Source organism: Alosa sapidissima, chromosome 11, assembly GCF_018492685.1.
Source record: "Alosa sapidissima isolate fAloSap1 chromosome 11, fAloSap1.pri, whole genome shotgun sequence".
In the NCBI taxonomy this organism is placed as follows: Eukaryota; Metazoa; Chordata; class Actinopteri; order Clupeiformes; family Clupeidae; genus Alosa; species Alosa sapidissima.
The window spans coordinates 7,456,895-7,474,394 of record NC_055967.1 but is presented as its reverse complement, the minus strand read 5'-3'; the positions used below and the strand labels follow the sequence as shown (position 1 = coordinate 7,474,394).

Genomic DNA, 17,500 nt, shown 5'->3' with positions numbered 1-17,500 from the left:
TCATGGTGGACGACTCCAAGACTGTGGGAGAGCTGCTGGTCACTATATGCAGTAGAATAGGTGTGTTGTGGTGTGTCGTCCAGCCTTCTCCCTGTCCTTTGTGCCCTCTCTTACACAGCATTAGTACAGCTGGCCCTCCTCTTCTTCTCCAGGGCTCCACTCTATGAATAATTCAGCAACTTTCCCGTCGCAAACTGTAATAATTCTGTGTACACACACACACACACACACACACACACACACACACACACACACACACACACACACACACACTCACACTTATTGTCTCTGGCAGCTGGCTCACACGTGCAAAGCTTCCAGAGTGTGCTGGACATCCTGATGAAAATATAAGACATTGCACTCATTTCTACATGGACACTATTACCATCACGAAGCTGCTTCCATTTGTTCTTCTTTTATCTGCTCATTAGTGATGCTCTTTGGAACACTAATGTGTACGAACTGTGCTATGGACCCTTTCAACAAGGTAAACAAAAACAATGCTTGAACGTTCTACAGTATTTGGGCCCCAATCTACTTCCTCTGCATTAAGATAACATATGGAATGTTAAAACGGAAGTCTTGTGGGGCCAACTATGATGCTGATAATGGAACTCTCTTGAAAGGGTCCATAGGTCAGCTTAGCCGTGCCTATGTTATACAGCATCCTTCCCCTCCCCCACGGGTTCCTTGTCGTCATTGAGATGTTCCCACAGCAATACATTTCAATTAGGGCCAGGGCTCGAGCCCAAGTGAAATTGGGTGAGGAGGGGAGCTTTGCGTCTGGCAGACAGGCAAGCCTGTGCTGGCCCATTGGTTGTTTAGAGGGGGATTTCTGCTTGGCTTCCCGCTCTCTCCATCTTTTTTTTGTCCTCCTTTGACTTCTTACTTTTCTTTTTCTGGCCCACGTCCAGTGTTTTCACCACTCTAGTGTTTTTGCCAGGCTAAGGCAGAGAGGGAAGAAGTGGAGAGAAATGGAGAGAAGCGGAGGAGGAGAGAGGGAGGGGAGGAGGAGAGAGGGGGGGAGGGGAGGAGGGGATGAGAGAGGGATGAGAGGGGGGTGGTACAGAGTAAATTGCCCAGTGAATGAAATGGAGAGAAGAGCTGCGAAATGCACAAGATGAGGTAGAAAATCAAAGGGAGAGATGAGGGGAGAGTGAAACGAATTTCTCACAAATGGCTGAAATGGAGACAAACAAAAATACAGTAACGCTCTGATGTCTTGGCTTGAGATCTCAGACTCTCTTTCTCTCTCCTTCTCTTTCCCTATTCTTCCCCCCCCCCCCCTCTCTCTCTCTCTGCTTTCTTTCTCCCTCTCCCCATCTGTTTCTGGCAGGAATAACCAACTATGAGGAGTACTCCCTGATCCAGGAGCAGGTGGAGGAGAAGAAGGAGGATGGCATGGGCACGCTGAAGAAGGACCGCACGCTGCTGCGCGACGAGAGGAAGATGGAGAAGCTCAAAGCCAAGCTGCACACAGACGACGACCGTGAGTTGCCACACACACACACACACACACACACACACACACACACACACACACACGTACACACGCATGCATACACACACAAAAACATGCACATGCATGCATACACACATGCGCACACGTGCCTTCACCACATACACTCATGAATGTGCGCACACACACACACATGCATCAGTAATAAACTTGACAAACTCCAGTTAAAGCAAAATTACATTTCACCACACTTGCCCAACTGCAGGAAGACAGATTTAGAGCCTGTTTGTGTGTGCTTTTTTCTACCATTTGGGGATTAGCCCTGCATCTTGGATTAAGTCACAGTTGGACCAGGCATTCTGGATGGAATGCCAAACTTTAGTCGAGGAATAAGGCAATTGCCTCTGTGGGAAGAGTAGTATGTGGTGTTGCACATTCTACAGTGGACAGTGTGTCCTGCTCGTATTGTGTACCCAGTGCCAAAAGACACACACGTACACACACACACATACATACAAACACAGACACACACACACACACACACACACTCAAAGAAACAAGCAAAATGGGCTCTGTGTAAGCACACAAGGGCCTCTATGGAGCAGGTGAATAAACATTGATTAACCCGCGTGCAATCCTGTCTCAGCCTTTATTACCTGTCTCTGTTGACACGGGAGGTGTGTTTGTGTGTGTGTGTGTGTGTGTGTGTGTGTGTGTGTGTGTTCCCATTCCCACTACACACACAAATGAAGGCTGTTTCCAGTCGAGACTGTGATGGCTATAGCTGATATCCTAGACATTACGCAACAGTGGCATGATGAAGTTCTCCTTCATTTCAAGTAACACTAAATGCCGCCGCAAATTATTATGAAATGAAGTCATCGCTAACAGTGCAGGTGCTTTCGTCACTCAGTTAAATGTCTAAATTATGGCTTCCCTTTGAAGATGGCAAATACTGTGTCTGGATCAGTTGTTTTCACTGCTTTTAAAGTGCAAAGGAAAGTGCTTAAATTGTGGTTGTGGGCAATATGGGTTTCTTCTGAAGCTGTGCTTGTATGTTGGTGTGAATTTCTTCCCCCAGCCTTTTCACATGTGCATTAAGACTGCTATGTGTGTGTGTGTGTGTGTGTGTGTGTGTGTGTGTGTGTGTGTGTGTGTGTTTCTGCCATCAGTGAACTGGCTGGACCACAGCCGAACGTTCCGTGAGCAGGGCGTAGAGGAGAGCGAGACCCTGCTGCTGCGCAGGAAGTTCTTCTACTCGGACCAGAACGTGGACTCCAGAGACCCGGTCCAGCTCAATCTGCTCTACGTCCAGGTGAGAACACCAAGCAGTGCTCCTCTCTTCTCTTCTCCATCCCTTCATCATTTATCACTTTCGCACACACTTTTTTTGTTCACTGTCACACTTCTTGAATTTCCCCTTGGGGATCAATAAAGTATCTATCTATCTCGCTCGCTCGCTCACTCTCTCACTCACTCACTCACTCACTCACTCACTCACTCACTTGCTCGCTCGCTCACTCGCTTTCCAGATCTCATCCCTGTGTCTCCGTGTGGATGCATACTGGTCCACCTTTGTGATGCTGCAGCTAGAAGGGTTATGCAATACCCCCCACCACCCCCACCCCACAACATCCCCACCCAACTCTCTCAGCCTCAGGAGCAAGAGAACTCTTCCAGATTAGTCACATTCCAGAGCAGTGTTCCAGGACAGACTCGGGCCAGATGCTGCTACTCTCTGGGGTTGTGGAGCTGGTCTCTGAGTCACCCATGCTACAACATGGGGCAACGCCGTGCTGATCCGCTGCAGATGGGGATCCTTTATTATTTTATCCCAGTGCTAACTGTTACTGTTAAACTGCTGCTGTGGATGCTGCTACTGCTGCTGCTGTTGTTGTTGTTATGCACTCAGATTGGCTCATCTCAGATAGGGGCTTCTGGACTGCTGACACAAGAGTTCCCCTGTGTGTGGGGGGGGGGGGGGGTTGTAGCTGAGTCTGCAGATCTGGCAGGCAGGCTGGCTAGTCTCAGTGCTCACGCCCACACCCTCTGCGAGTGTCCCCCACCCCCATCCGTATCCTCCACCCTGGCTCTCGCTGCATGCTTCACTGCATATGCATCAACTCAACAGGCCCCCAGCAAAACTGCACTATGCATGCGCGCACACACACACACACACACACACACACACACTCTCAGATGTGTCTTCTGGGAGTGAATGTCAAAGGATCCATGGCAATTCACTAATCACTAATATATGCTCCCTTATGAATGCACGGTTACATTAACATTTGGACACGTAAAATACACACGTCCACACATACAGTTACACACACATTCTTTTCTCAATTAGCGGCCCGTGTGCTGCATATGTATCAGGGGACACTAATCTGGTCTGGCAGGACACATCTCGGCAGCCATGTTTCTCCCTGCTTGTGCTTCTCGTCCTCCTCTCTCTTTCCTCTCCTCTCTGTCCTCTCCTCTCTGTTCTCTCCTCTCAGTCTCTCACTCTCTCTGTCCTCTCCTCTCTCAGTCCTCTCCTCTCAGTCTCTCACTCTCTTTTGATGTCTCTCAAACCCACACTCCTCTATTCAACCTCTGACTCAGTGGCACACACCCACAACCACTCGGGCTGCATGACACTTTGTGACGCCTCGCTCCAATATACTCTCTCTCTCTCACTCACACACACATACACACACATACGGACGAACAAACACACAAAAAAACACGCGCACACACACACGCGCGCACACACACATACGGACGAACATACACACAAACAAGGATACACGCACGCATGCACGCACACAAACACACACACACATACGGACAAACAAGCGTGCGCGCGCACACACACACAGGCACTCCATCTTGCTTCCGCCAGTGCTCACCATATTTTTCTCCCTTTCAGAAACATAGGCACACACACTTCACCCTCCCACACACTGACTATCTTCCACGCACACACACATACACACACACACATTTTCATACACAGTGAAACTCACACACTCTGAAAGGCAGGTCACACAGAGATGACTGGCTGCAGGGGATTCCTCTCCTCCACATGATAGTCTCACACTCTCCACTGGGTTCTATCTAAAGAGAGAGAGAGAGAGAGAGAGGCAAACGTACGGAGAGAGAGTTAGAGAATGAGAGCTTTCTGGCATGTGGAACATGAACACTCCGGCCCAACCCAAACACACTCCTCTACATCCATCTACTTTCTTTCTTTCTTTCACTCACTAACACACACACATTTTTGTCTGCTGGAAATTCCTGTTAACATTCATTTCAACCTATTTGCATCTGAGAGTCTGTTAGTAGGGGTGTGTGTGTGTGTGTGTGTGTGTGTGTTCTGATATCATGTGCTGATTTCCTGAGGGAGGGCCCCTCACTGATGAACTGCACTGTTATAATGACTTGCAGCTTACATGACCTCATCTCTCTCTCTCTCTCTCTCTCTCTCTCTCTCTCTCTCTCTCTCTCTCTCTCTCTCTCTCTCTCTCTCTCTCTCTCTCTCTCTCTCTCTCTCTCCCTCAGACCCCTCACACACAGGCACACACATATACACACACAGATGGGTCCTTGCCAAACCAAGCTGTACCACTCTGTTTCTGACTAGAATATAAACAACGGATGCACATATTTACACACCAAATGCTGCAGACAGAATCTTGTTACTCAGCTCGTACCATACAAATCAATATACAGTATACATGCATACAAATACACACACACACACACACACACACACACACATACATACACACACACACTCTGTGCATATATACTCATTTGTGAGGAGTGTTGGCCTACATTGTGTATATCCATAAATGTATGTGTGTGTCTGAGAGAGAGAGAGTGTTTGTGTAAAGGATTGTAGTACTGTCAGTGTATATAACAGGGTGTGTGAATCTCTGCCTATGTGTGTGTGTAATTTTCAGTGTGGTATGGTGATGAATGGCATTGGAGAAATGATTTGCCACCAGTGGCTTAGGAGGAACTGTGGAAAACCTCTTCAGACCTCACATATTTCATCTAGCTTAAACTACCCTCTCAGAAATGAGTCTCCATGAGAGATCCTTCTTTGATTTAAACACATGTGCGTCTTTCTCAGGCCCCCAGCATCACAACACCACAAACGCACACAAACACTCTAGCTTAAACTACCCTGTCAAAAATGAGCATCTCTCACAGGCTCCCAGCAACACTAACAAAAACACTTAAACACACACAAACACACTAGCTTAAACTACCCTCTCACCAATGAGTCTCTGTGAGAGATCCTTCTTAGATTTAAACACATGTGCATCTTTTACAGGCCCTCAGCAACACAACACCACAAATGCACACACAGACACATGGCCAAGATGAGAGCTCACTACTGGGTGCTTACACACACATATGTAGACACAGTCATACATACATACACACACACACACACACACACACACACACACACACAAACATGGCTTGTGAAATGACCGAGGTTTCTTGAGTGGCAGGAGATGATTAAACAGTGTGTGTGTGTGTGTGTGTGTTGGATCTAATTCTCCCCCAGCAGTAAGCGTTCATATTGACCCATCTGAGGCGGTGTCAGGAGGCATTGGCATCCACACCCGTCTGGGCAGAAATGAGCTTTAGAGAAACAGCAAAACAAAACTATCCATCTCCCAGAACCACCCATGAAACATGGCAGCCTCTGAGACCCTGGGTATTTAAGAAGGGAAAAAAGCCAAAGTAGAAGGGAAAAGTATGTCTGCGATAACAGATGTCACCATTCAGGCTCAGGGACTTAGTTTTCCTCTGGTGTGCTGAGGAGGTTGACGGTCACAATCTCTCATTAACTCCTTAAAACAGCTTATTATACATTCACAACTGTAGTGTGATGTAATGTTTTGAAAAACAGAGTGCTGTGTAATGTCTGGTGTCTATGGCAATGGAATAAGCTGAATGATAATTAAAAATTGTGTGTATGTATGTGTGTGGGGTTCCAAAACACCACTTTATGTTCACCGACAGAGCTCCTATGAAGTCATCACTTGAGCACAGTCCGACTGTCTGTGTCTGTGTTTTGTTATTGTATATGTGCCTTACCAGAGTAGAAGTGTGTGTGTGTGTGTGTGTGTGTGTGTGTGTGTGTGTGTGGTATTACCCTGGATTGACCTCTTCTCCTCGGAGGCAGACAGGCCTGTTATCTGCAGCGATGTGGTGTGTAGTAACTCCTGTCTGCTGCTGGCTTGTGTCCTCCCCTCTCCCAGGCCCGCGACGACATCCTGAACGGCTCCCACCCCGTGTCCTTCGACAAGGCCTGCGAGTTCGCTGGGATCCAGGCGCAGATCCAGTTTGGGCCACACGTGGAGCACAAACACAAGCCTGGATTCCTCGAGTAAGCCAACACATCCCATCCCAACACACACACACACACACACACACACACACATTGACACAGGGGGTGGATGCTTAACAGCTGCCTGCAAGCCATTTCCGACTCACACTCTACCCCCACATACCAACGCACATGCATATGCTTACACACACACACACACACACACAACACACACACTTAATACACTTGAACACATATATATATATACACACACACACACACACACACAAATTACATACACACAAACAACATACGTACATACACAGAAACACAGAAGCTGTAACAAGCCTCCAGCAATAACATTAGCAGGTGGGTTTGTAGTTGGCTGAGGGGGATTTTTGACTTGTGTGGCTGGCTGGCTGGGTGGGTGGGTGAGAAAAGCAGACAGAGAGAATGTGGATCATGGCAGACAGACAGACATGCGGATCATGGCAGACAGACAGACATGCAGATGAGAGACATAGCAGATCAGAGGCAGACTGACCCCCACCCCCAGCCTTCACCTCACGGTCTGGTATGTTCTCTGAGGCGGTTGCAGGTGGGCTGGGGTGGGCGTGTGACGTGTGTGTGTGTGGTGGGGGGAGTGTCTTCCTGGGTGTTGCCTCTTTTCACACGTGATTTATTCCCCCAGCCTGAAGGAGTTTCTGCCCAAGGAGTACATCAAGCAGAGGGGCTCAGAGAAGAGGATCTTTCAGGTGCGTAGCCGTAGCCCTGTCAAAAGCTGCCAGTGATGAATGCCTTGCGTAAAGTTCCCCACCTCTCGTGTTGCCACTTAACCAGGTTAATGTTTGATGTGCTCCGCCGACTCCATGGAGCGGAGTAATTACAATTAGACGTTTACTTGTGTTGAGAGTGAATTAGCTGAAATATGTAAAGCACTTTGCCCACACACACCCTCTCTCTCTCTCTCTCTCTCTCTCTCTCTCTCTCTCTCTCTCTCTCTCTCTCTCTCTCTCTCTCTCTCCCTCTCTCTCTCTCTCCCTCTCTCTCCCTCTCCCTCTAATGATTAGCATAAGTGAATTTATACCTGATTAAAAGCTTTGTGGGCTAATAAGCTCACAGTGGGCTCATTGCTGAGTTATTGAAGCCTGGTGAAAGTGTGTTGAGGCTGAGGGAACCTGTTTCTTCTGCTCCACAGGACCACAAGAGCTGTGGCGAGATGACCGAGATCGAGGCCAAAGTGAAGTACGTGAAACTGGCCCGATCTCTACGGACGTATGGAGTCTCGTTCTTTCTGGTGAAGGTGAGATCTTTCGAGGATGTTATCAGGTGATTTAAAAATAGCTGACTTTATATAAGGGTACCCTTAGCTTTTTGAAGTAGCCCATTGTAGTTCTCTTGAGTGTTTTTGTGGTGGCCTTTTCTTGTGACTGTTATGGACTTGAACCCAGTCCAGGTGGAAACGCAAGGTCATAAATGTGCAGACATGTTTTTCCTCTTGCTCCTCCTTTTTTTTTTCTACTCTCTCGTCCTGTACCAGTGCCCCTCATCCATTTGTAATGTGTCACTCCCGGAACATTCCAGGGGCGTTTGAGTGCAAGCTCTGTGGTGCATCGCTCAGCTATGAGAGGAATGTCTGCCCCACAGAGAGAGTGAGAGAGAGGGGTGGGGGGGGGGGGGAGATAGGAGAGGGAAGAGGGGGGGAGAGAGAGAGAGAGAGAGAGAGGAGAGATAGTCTGCCAAGGCGAGGCAGCGCTGCTGCTGACGAGTTCACTTTCACCTGAGCTGCGAATTCCACACTTGCGCCAGCAGATGTTGGGAGAGATGGAGCGAGGGGAAGGAGGGAAATAAAAAACGAGTGAGAGAAAAGAGGATTGTAAGAGATACGGAGAGGAAAAGGTGGAGAGAGAGATGGAGAGAGAGCTAAGTGTCTGCTGAAGGAAACATTGGAGCAGTGTGAGGCTTCATCTCCATACCTTCAAAAGAGTGGATCTGTCGTTAATATAATGATTGGGAGCACTGGTGGAAGGTTGAAGGAATAGCTAGAGTGAGGCAAGCTGTTGCCAATCATACAGCGCTGTTTAAGAATCACCATGCCAGAGTAGAGGTGCAACTGATGTGATGTGATTTGTTGAGAACTCTAGCCGACACGCTTGTTTTTGTTTGTTTTTGTTGACAAGCGCGGGCTAATCCCCTCCATAAATCCGGCTCGCCAGCCCCGCACCTCTTTGATCTCTTCATGCCAGTGTGTGAAAATGCTTCAAGTATTTGCAACCCTGTCGAAAAACCAACCACTTTGTTTCTGCGATAGCCCTCTGAGTTTTTCCGCACCGTGATCAGTGGCCTCGGGTGGCTTGCTGTGGAGTAAGGGCCTTGTCAAGTCATTCGGGGCTGGCCTGTTGTGGCCGGTCGGATTAAGCTTAGCCGTAATGAAAAGCACTTGACTGAGACCGGAGTTAATTCCCAGTGAAGAATTATGACTCATTGTTTGCTACCAGCCAAAACTTTTTAACAATCTTGTTATGTTTAGAGAAAAAGCTATCTGGCCTTGAATCACGAGACAATAGAGGTGTGTTAAGAGGTCTATATATACACAGTATTATATATAAAAAGGTCATTGTCCCCGGACTGAGTGTGTTTTTGTTTCTGTGAGTGCCAAGGCGAGCTGGTAAGTCTGCTCAAGTGCTGAAACATGTCTGTGCTTATCAGAAAGCTGTCCTCTTCTGACCCTGGCATTGAAAAACAATAGCCCAGAGAATAGCCCAGAGGTCCTGGGAGGTAGTTTTTTACTCCCCAGCTCAAGGCTGGCCTGTGAATTTCGCTCGTTGGGTACCTGGTGGCCTGGGCCGGTGCCAGAATGGCGTTGTAGGGGCATTGAAGCGAAGTGGATCTGCTCCTCGCTGGGTATGAGCAGAGCAGAGTGGCAGGGGTCCGGGACTCGGAGCGTGACGACTGGGCCAGCGTGTCTGCATTACGGCTCTCTTAGCAACCAGGTCCCCTAGCCCCCCCTGCCCCCCATCTCCCCTTTGAAGTGGTGTTCAGCGAAGCGGCAGGGAACTGACGCTGAGACAACACTGTAACTCCGCAGGGTCAGACACTGGCCACTGCGGATCAGAGAGCCTGCGTTAGGGGAGGAGGGAGGAGAAAGGGAGGCAGAAAGGGTTGGGGGGGGGGCTGGTGACACGGAGAGAGGGAGGGAGGGAGGGAGGGAGGGATGGAGCACGCTGTCCCGCTCCATGAGGCATGTCGGTTTCAATTAAGGAATCAAAGGAGCTGTGGGTAAGCACTAGTTCACTGACAGTAGGAGAGAGTGTAGCGTTTCTCAAAAGCAGTATGTTGGCCCTCTCTCACTCACTTTTTTCATCTCTCTCTTTCTCTCTCTCTCTCTCTCTCTCTCCCACTCTGTTTCTGTTTCTTTCTCTCCTGCCAGGAAAAAATGAAGAGCAAGAATAAGCTGGTCCCGCGCTTGCTGGGTATTACCAAAGAGTCAGTCATGCGGGTGGACGAGAAGACCAAAGACGTGGTCCAGGAGTGGCCCCTCACCACTGTAAAGAGATGGGCGGCCTCCCCCAAGAGCTTCACCTTGGTACATCCCAGCTCTTCTTTACCCCCCCCCTTCATTCCTGGGTCTTTCGATATGTGGGATTTGCGTGGGAATGGGGGGGGGGGGGGGTGGGTGGTGGGCATCTGCAAGTCTGACGGTTGAGGTACTCAGCTGTGTGAAGCCCATCTGTTTCTCGTCCTCGACAAACAGCAGAATGCCAGTAGCCGCTTTGTTCTAGGAACAGTGTACTTTAAAAAAAAAAAAATGTTTTGCTCTCACGCCACATAACACACTAACCCCCTCAGGAATGTACGGCAACGCTTTTATCCTGAGTGCCCCGTAATGTGAGGGGACACTTTTAAGAGCGGGGGACCTCTGTCCAAACGGCTCGAAAGGGGGGGTGGGGGGGGGGGAGCGCGCTCTCGCGTGCTGACACCGGAGGCCCCAACGTCACGGCACAAAAATCTGCCCGTGTCACGCAGTGCAGTGCAGCACAGCACAGAGCAGCTCGCTGCAGCTTTAACCGACGCGACCAGCCTAGCGTTCAATCTGGATGACGCTGCTAACAGAGAAGTTCATGTTTGCTGATTATGGACTATGGTAATTACAGCGTAGCTTTTAAACAAACATCTGGTGTTGATGTGACTAATATTTAAATGCACGTTTGGGGACGTGCGTGCGCTCAAACCTGCATATCCACATTCATTCGTATAGCCTCATATTTGCTAATGATATTCTTTATAACTTGTTAAGTGTGGCCCCTATTTAAGTGAAATGCCCTGTGTGAATTAATAAGTGGCGTTCGTTTAGGAATGCATGGGCATACAGGAGCTCATTTGCCAACATGGATCAGAGTGAAGTTACTCTACACTCCCACTTTGCGTTAGAGCTCTTTGAAGTGAAAGTTTGTTTGGGCCTCCAGTAATACATGCGCCTAAAGGGACTACAGTGTCGAGATGAATTGGGAGTAAACAGCTAAAAATCAAAACGCTAAATCAATGAGATTATCTTAGTTTGATGTTTCTCCCGCTGCATCCTACATCCGACATACAGACCAAAAGGATTCATGTTGGTTTTGTGTTTTTGATTGGGAAATCATTTAATGAATTATTGAACCAAACGAAGAAAAAGCACAAGAATGGTGAGCGTGGATATATGCATGTGTATCCAAGAGACACCTGGATCCTTATATTAGTAAACAAAGCTGTAGTTCTTTTTCCATTAAAGGTGTTTTGTTTTTAGTGTATAAGGCGCGAGCAGGTGCAAGTGTTACCAAAGAGATGCCTCATAGTGCTGAAGCTGAAAGAGGAGATGCTGTGACCTTGAGCTCCAAGATCAAACCACACAAAGCCCCAGAGAATCAGAGGCCAGGCCACACACACACACACACACACACACACACACACAGCAGAGGCAGCAAGCATTCAGATGAGTCTGTGTGTTCTACCCATCGGTAGTGCTGGAGAGCCCGCATGCTGACAGACGAGCCTGAGCTGTGCTTTTGGTGCCTGTGTGAGAAATATCAGATGTGCACGCACAGGAACACACACTCCTTTAATGGATGCAGTGGCTCTGTCTGTTAATTTTCTTTCCATCGTCTCTTTCCTTCCTTTTATGTGTTTGTGTTTGTGTGTGTGTGTGTGTGTGTGTGTGTGTGTGTGTGTGTGTGTGTGTGTGTGTGTGTGTTACCAACCCTCACACACACTCTCTCTCCCCACAGGACTTCGGGGGAGTATCAGGAGAGTTATTACTCGGTCCAGACTACAGAAGGCGAGCAGATCTCCCAGCTGATTGCCGGATACATCGACATCATCCTCAAAAAAGCAAGTGTCCTCACAAGTCAGAGTGACTCCTCATGCACTCACACAATTTCAGACACATGCCCTGCTGTTGAAACTTCCTCCCACACAAAGCACATAGCACATATCAGCCATGGCAGCCCTGTATGAATGCATAGTCTTATTGTACTTATGTAGACTACAGAAAATCAAAACATGGTAGGGGAATGCATATTTCTTTTTTTTTATTATTTTATTGCTTAAACAATTTTTTCCATCCTCTTACAGAAGCAGAGTAAGGATCGCTTCGGCTTGGACGGCGATGAGGAGTCCACCATGTTGGAAGAATCGGTCTCCCCCAAAGAAGTATGAGTGTTTCTTCTACTCAAGCTAATTATAGTGTGTGTGTGTGTGTGTGTGTGTGTGTGGCGTTTTCATGTGGTTGAAGCCATCTCCATTCTCATTGCGCTGCATGCCCCAACTGTCTGCATATTGATGTTTTCTAGGTGGTTACAGTATTGTACATGGTAAGAGTAGCAAGACCTGAGGCCATTAGTGTCCAACCGCTGGCTCATGTTTCAGTGGTTTCAGTGTAACCCTGAGACAAGCATGTTGGGGCTCCGTGGAAATGACCGTAGCGCTAAGAGGTCATTGTCTGGAAATGGAGACCCCATACTACAGTCCCCTAAGAGAAGTAGAGAATAAGGACAGGGTCTCCGTGAAGGAAGTTGCTGAGTCTGAGAAATGGAGAGACGTACATGCTTATCATTTCACTGGAAAGGGCTAAAATCTTCTGGTTGACTTCAATTAAATATTGTGTTCCCAGAAACTGTCTTTTTTCCCTTTCCATCTCCCTTGTTTCAGTTTCTCTCTCTCTCTCTCTCTCTCTCCTCTCTCTCTCTCTCTCTCTCTCTCTCTCCTCTCTCTCTCTCTCTCTCTCTCTCCTCTCTCTCTCCTCTCTCTCTCTCTCTCTCTCTCTCCTCTCCTCTCTCTCTCTCTCTCTCTCTCTCTCTCTCTCTCCTCATGTCCTTCCCAATTGCACACTGTATGCTTGTTATCCTACATGCATATGCACACACACACTTACTAACCCAGACACACACACTCCTCTATGTCTGAGAGAATTTGATCTACAGATGGGCTCTTGTCCTCTGAAGTGCTGCCTAGAAACCGGTTGTTATTGGAAACCGCATCTCTGCACTGGGGAGCCTTCTGTGATGATGGACACCAGGCATCACATCCGCAAGGCTGTTTCCGTGCCAACTCCACTCTTCTGTTCCCCCTGATCTGACCAATAAAAAATGGCTGCCTCTGGCACAGTGCTGTAATTAACCCATAGAGCCTGTGGAGCAGCTGTTTACCCAAATCTGGAGAGGCCAATCCTCTGTGCTAATAACAGGTGTTTACAATCCGTTGGTCAACAGGTTTGACAAAGGAGACCAGAACACATCCTGTTAAGCGCTAGCCTTGAACATTCTGTCTGTTGCTCATTGTCCATTTAATCTGTGTGTGTGTGTGTGCGTGTACAATGTGTACTTTTGTGTAAATTTTTGGACTCCGTAACTGAACCTCTACCTCTCTGCTACACCCTAGTGTAATGATCTCTGTATGTGAGCATGTATTGCTGTATAAATGTTGATAGTCACTCCTCGCATCGTAACCACTCGCCCATGTCTTGTCTTGTCTTCTCCTCTCCACCCCCTATCAGGTCCACCATCCTGCAGCAGCAGTTTAACCGGGTGGGGCGGGTGGAGCACGGCTCAGTGGCCCTGCCCGGCATCATGCGCTCGGGATCCGTTGGAGGGCCCGACACCTTCAACATGGGCACCATGCCCTCTGCCCAGCAGCAGATCACCACGGGCCAGATGCACCGTGGGCACATGCCCCCGCTGGTGAGCAGGACCGATGAGTGAACACAGCGAAATGACTGACCATGAACATATGGTTGGGTTTAAAGGAACACGCCAAGTTTCACTGGAAGTGACTTAGACCAGTTAGTCTACTACAGCTGAAAGGGAGTTATATGCTAACTGGTCTTACCCTCTTCCAGTGAATTATGCTAAGCTAGGCTAACAGACTAGGTTATTGCACACACAGAGAATAGAAGGGTATGTGTCATCTTATCTAACTCTGGGGTAGAGGGCAAATGAGCTTATTTTCCAATAACTTGGCATGTTCCTTTAATGATGGGAGTTGTGCAGTATAGCTCCCTCTCATCCTGTGTGAAAAAGAAAGAGCTGTGACATGCAAATTGTGATGCTGTGCTGTCACTTATTGGACACATATCTAGACTGTTCTATTGGCTGCCTTTATGTAAACAAGATCATCCTGACTTTCTAACACATTCTGCATACGGTCCATCATAGTACTCTGCATGTGGAGGAGTTGTCCGGTAGTTCTAAATGTCATCTGTCATTGAGCTATTTAGGTAGAGCCCACTGCAGTTAGGCAATGTCAGTCTGGTTTCCCTCACACGTTCCCCTGAAAGGAAACTCCGTTGTCATGGGTCTTTATGGGGTTTGTATGATCTCTGTGTGTGATGTACACGTCTGACCCCTGACCTCTGACCTGTGTGTCTGTGGTGTTGAGCAGAGCCTGGCCCAGCAGGCCCTCATGGGCACCATCAACAGCAGCATGCAGGCGGTGCAGCAGGCCCAGGCAGATCTGGGGGAGGTGGACGACCTCCCACCTCTGGGGCAGGACATGGTGAGTCAGACAGTTCTGACCGTGCAACACACACATGCACACATACACATACACACAAACAGGCACTCCAGGCCTGCTGGTCCCAAGTCAGATCTAAGCCATGTTCCGGGTTGGTTCCGGAGTAGTCAGATGCTGTGATTGGCAGAAGTGGCCCATACCTCCTGATTTCATTCCCTCTTAATGAATATCTGTATTTCTGTTTTTAACCTCTTATTAAGATTGAGATTGGGAATCCAGGTTCAGAAATGAGGCGCTTTGTTGTGTATTGGCGCCAACTTGGCGCTCAGCTAAGTGGATACTCCTGCCTGCTTGTTTGTAAATCAGCATAGTGGAGCCAATCTCACAGGGAGGATTTTTTTACTTTCTGAACCTGACCTGCCCACCTCAACGTTTATCAGGTGCTTGTGATGTGATCCCTCTGTAGGGAGTAGCACTCTAGCTTGGCTGCAGACTGAAACATGAACAGTCCTTAAAAAGAAATGCTGAATGTTTGTGCACAGTTGCGCATCCAGAGGATTAATGAAATGAATGGCTTGTTTTATTGGTGAAAAACCCCCCAATGACCAGATTGTTTTAGAGCTGACGCATGTCTGCACCGGATTCCGACCAGAGCTGAGCCTGATCCGCATCACAGACCACTGCAATCTGGACCAAAGCCATGATATGCAGTGTAATGGCGCACACAGGGGTATATAACAATGTCTATGTTTATATGGACTGTTGAAGGATTAACAGCTGCTCACCCCCACATGCCTGTGTCTGTCTCTCTCGTCTTTTCCCCTTAAAAGGCATCCCGCGTTTGGGTCCAGAACAAAGTAGACGAGTCCAAGCATGAGATCCACTCTCAAGTCGACGCCATCACCGCTGGAACCGCATCTGTTGTCAATCTCACGGCAGGTGAGTGAGTGAGCTTCCCGGGGGCGGAAGGCAGGCAGGCTGGCGGCGAACACTTCGGCGTTTCAGCGTCTCAGCAGGCAGCCCGTTCTCGAGCTCCTCTTTGTCTCCCAGCGGGCCCCGGTTCTAAGAGGTTCCGCACAGCAGATGTATAGGCTTGTCTGTATATCCCCTGCTGAATAGAGAGGAATCATTTACAGTGAAGGAGAGAGGGAGGAAGGGAGGAGAAAGTGCTGATGGATAAAAGGAAAAACGGTGTGAGAGAAGTATGGGGGGAGGGAGAGAGTGAGTGAGACAGGGAGAGGGGGAAGAAGAAGCACCTTACCTCAGGATGCTGAATTAACACATCAATCCAGGTGATAAAGATTTGCATCTAGAGGCAAGGGAGAGATATAAAGAGCATGCGAGGGAGAGGGAGTGATAGAAAAGCTATAAACCCCTCAGTATCTGTTAAATATTGGAACATTTTTCCATTTTCGCTCCAATAAATATTCCGGCGGTAAAATACTCTTTGGCGAGTCCTGAAGCTGCGCGAGTTGGCAGCGTCCCGCCAGTTTCCCCCAGCTCCTGGAGGTGCGCCCTCCGAGTGGTGCCAGCTTTCTGCTGGAGTTTAATCTTCCGTGCGCCATCTGTTGGATGGCACGCCGGCTCTCCGTTAACTACCTCCCAGCTGAAACTTCACTTTTGTTTTCTTCCTGCACTCCACATCTGTGCTGATCAGCCACCGCCAGTGTCATGGAAAAATTGTATGCTTGCATTCGTTTGGTGTGTGTGTGTGTGTGTATGTGAGTGAGAGTGAGAGAGAGAGAAGTGTGTCTGTGTGCATGTCTGTGTATTTACACATGCATTTGCATGCATATTTTGAATATGTGTGTGTTTGTGTCAACATGCATGCGGGAGTGTGTCAGTACTGTGCAGCGGTTTTATGCATCTATTTCTGGGGATAGACACCAATTTAGCCATTTAAAAAAATAACTAGCCATGCAATGTTGCTAAGATAATAGCTACTCTTCCACACATAGAGCCTAATCTGAATGATGGGGGAAGTGCTAAATCTTAAGTCTAACTAAAGCTAATTTAATGACTAGGCAAAATCAATTTGCTAATATAACACCATGAATAAGACATGAATCACAAACATTGATTGGGTCCACTCAGTGCTACAACATGCAGCATGATAGCTATAATTCATGCATGAGAACATTACTTTGCCTAAATCAGAGCCCATAGTCTAATAGAATGGCCTGCTTCACATGATAATAGATGCTAAATAATAGATGATGAATTGTGGATCAACTGATTGTTGTTTATCATGCTGCCAGTCAATTACCCAACTCTATAATCTTGATAGTCTCATCTCTCCCTAACCTCATTCAAAGGGAACAAAGGGAGAGATCTTAATTGCTACCTGTCCTCCCCATGTGCCTAGTCACTGATGGCTGCCTGTCACTTACTCCAGTACCAAAGCTGCACTTTGTGTGTGCATATATGTAAATCAATATATAAGCTAATAGTTGGGAAATTACGGTACAGTTCAAATAGATGGAACTCATTTTCTCTCTGTCTTCCTCTCTCCCTCTGACTCTTTCTTTCTTTCTTTCTTCTCTCTATCCCTTTCTCCTTCCTCCGCAGGTGACCCCACGGACACAGACTACACAGCCGTGGGCTGCGCAATCACCACCATATCCTCCAACCTGACAGAGATGTCCAAGGGGGTCAAGCTCCTGGCCGCCCTGATGGACGACGAGGTGGGCAGCGGGCAGAACCTGATGGGTGCTGCCAGG

At 48.1% G+C, this 17,500-nt stretch overlaps 1 protein-coding gene across 4 annotated transcripts in view; it reads left to right on the top strand.

Annotated features, from left to right (window-relative positions):
* tln2b (talin 2b) overlaps positions 1 to 17,500 on the top strand; it is an 86,911-nt gene that overhangs the window by 3,056 nt on the left and 66,355 nt on the right. For 3 of the 4 annotated variants that reach the window (XR_006035041.1, XM_042109907.1, XM_042109906.1), the window contains exons 3-15: positions 1 to 60; positions 1,337 to 1,489; positions 2,632 to 2,774; positions 6,727 to 6,854; positions 7,486 to 7,549; positions 7,993 to 8,097; positions 10,225 to 10,380; positions 12,059 to 12,165; positions 12,405 to 12,482; positions 13,825 to 14,008; positions 14,709 to 14,822; positions 15,611 to 15,719; positions 17,349 to 17,500. The exon at positions 1 to 60 is cut by the window's left edge and continues 70 nt beyond it; the exon at positions 17,349 to 17,500 is cut by the window's right edge and continues 57 nt beyond it. Coding sequence is in view for 3 of the 4 variants with exons in the window: in XM_042109907.1 (XP_041965841.1) it covers positions 1 to 60; positions 1,337 to 1,489; positions 2,632 to 2,774; positions 6,727 to 6,854; positions 7,486 to 7,549; positions 7,993 to 8,097; positions 10,225 to 10,380; positions 12,059 to 12,165; positions 12,405 to 12,482; positions 13,825 to 14,008; positions 14,709 to 14,822; positions 15,611 to 15,719; positions 17,349 to 17,500 (1,553 nt within the window). In the remaining variant the exon portion in view is untranslated. Of the gene's footprint in view, positions 61 to 1,336; positions 1,490 to 2,631; positions 2,775 to 6,726; positions 6,855 to 7,485; positions 7,550 to 7,992; positions 8,098 to 10,224; positions 10,381 to 12,058; positions 12,166 to 12,404; positions 12,483 to 13,824; positions 14,009 to 14,708; positions 14,823 to 15,610; positions 15,720 to 17,348 lie in introns of those variants that run through there. The other variant, XM_042109908.1, reaches the window with a different exon arrangement.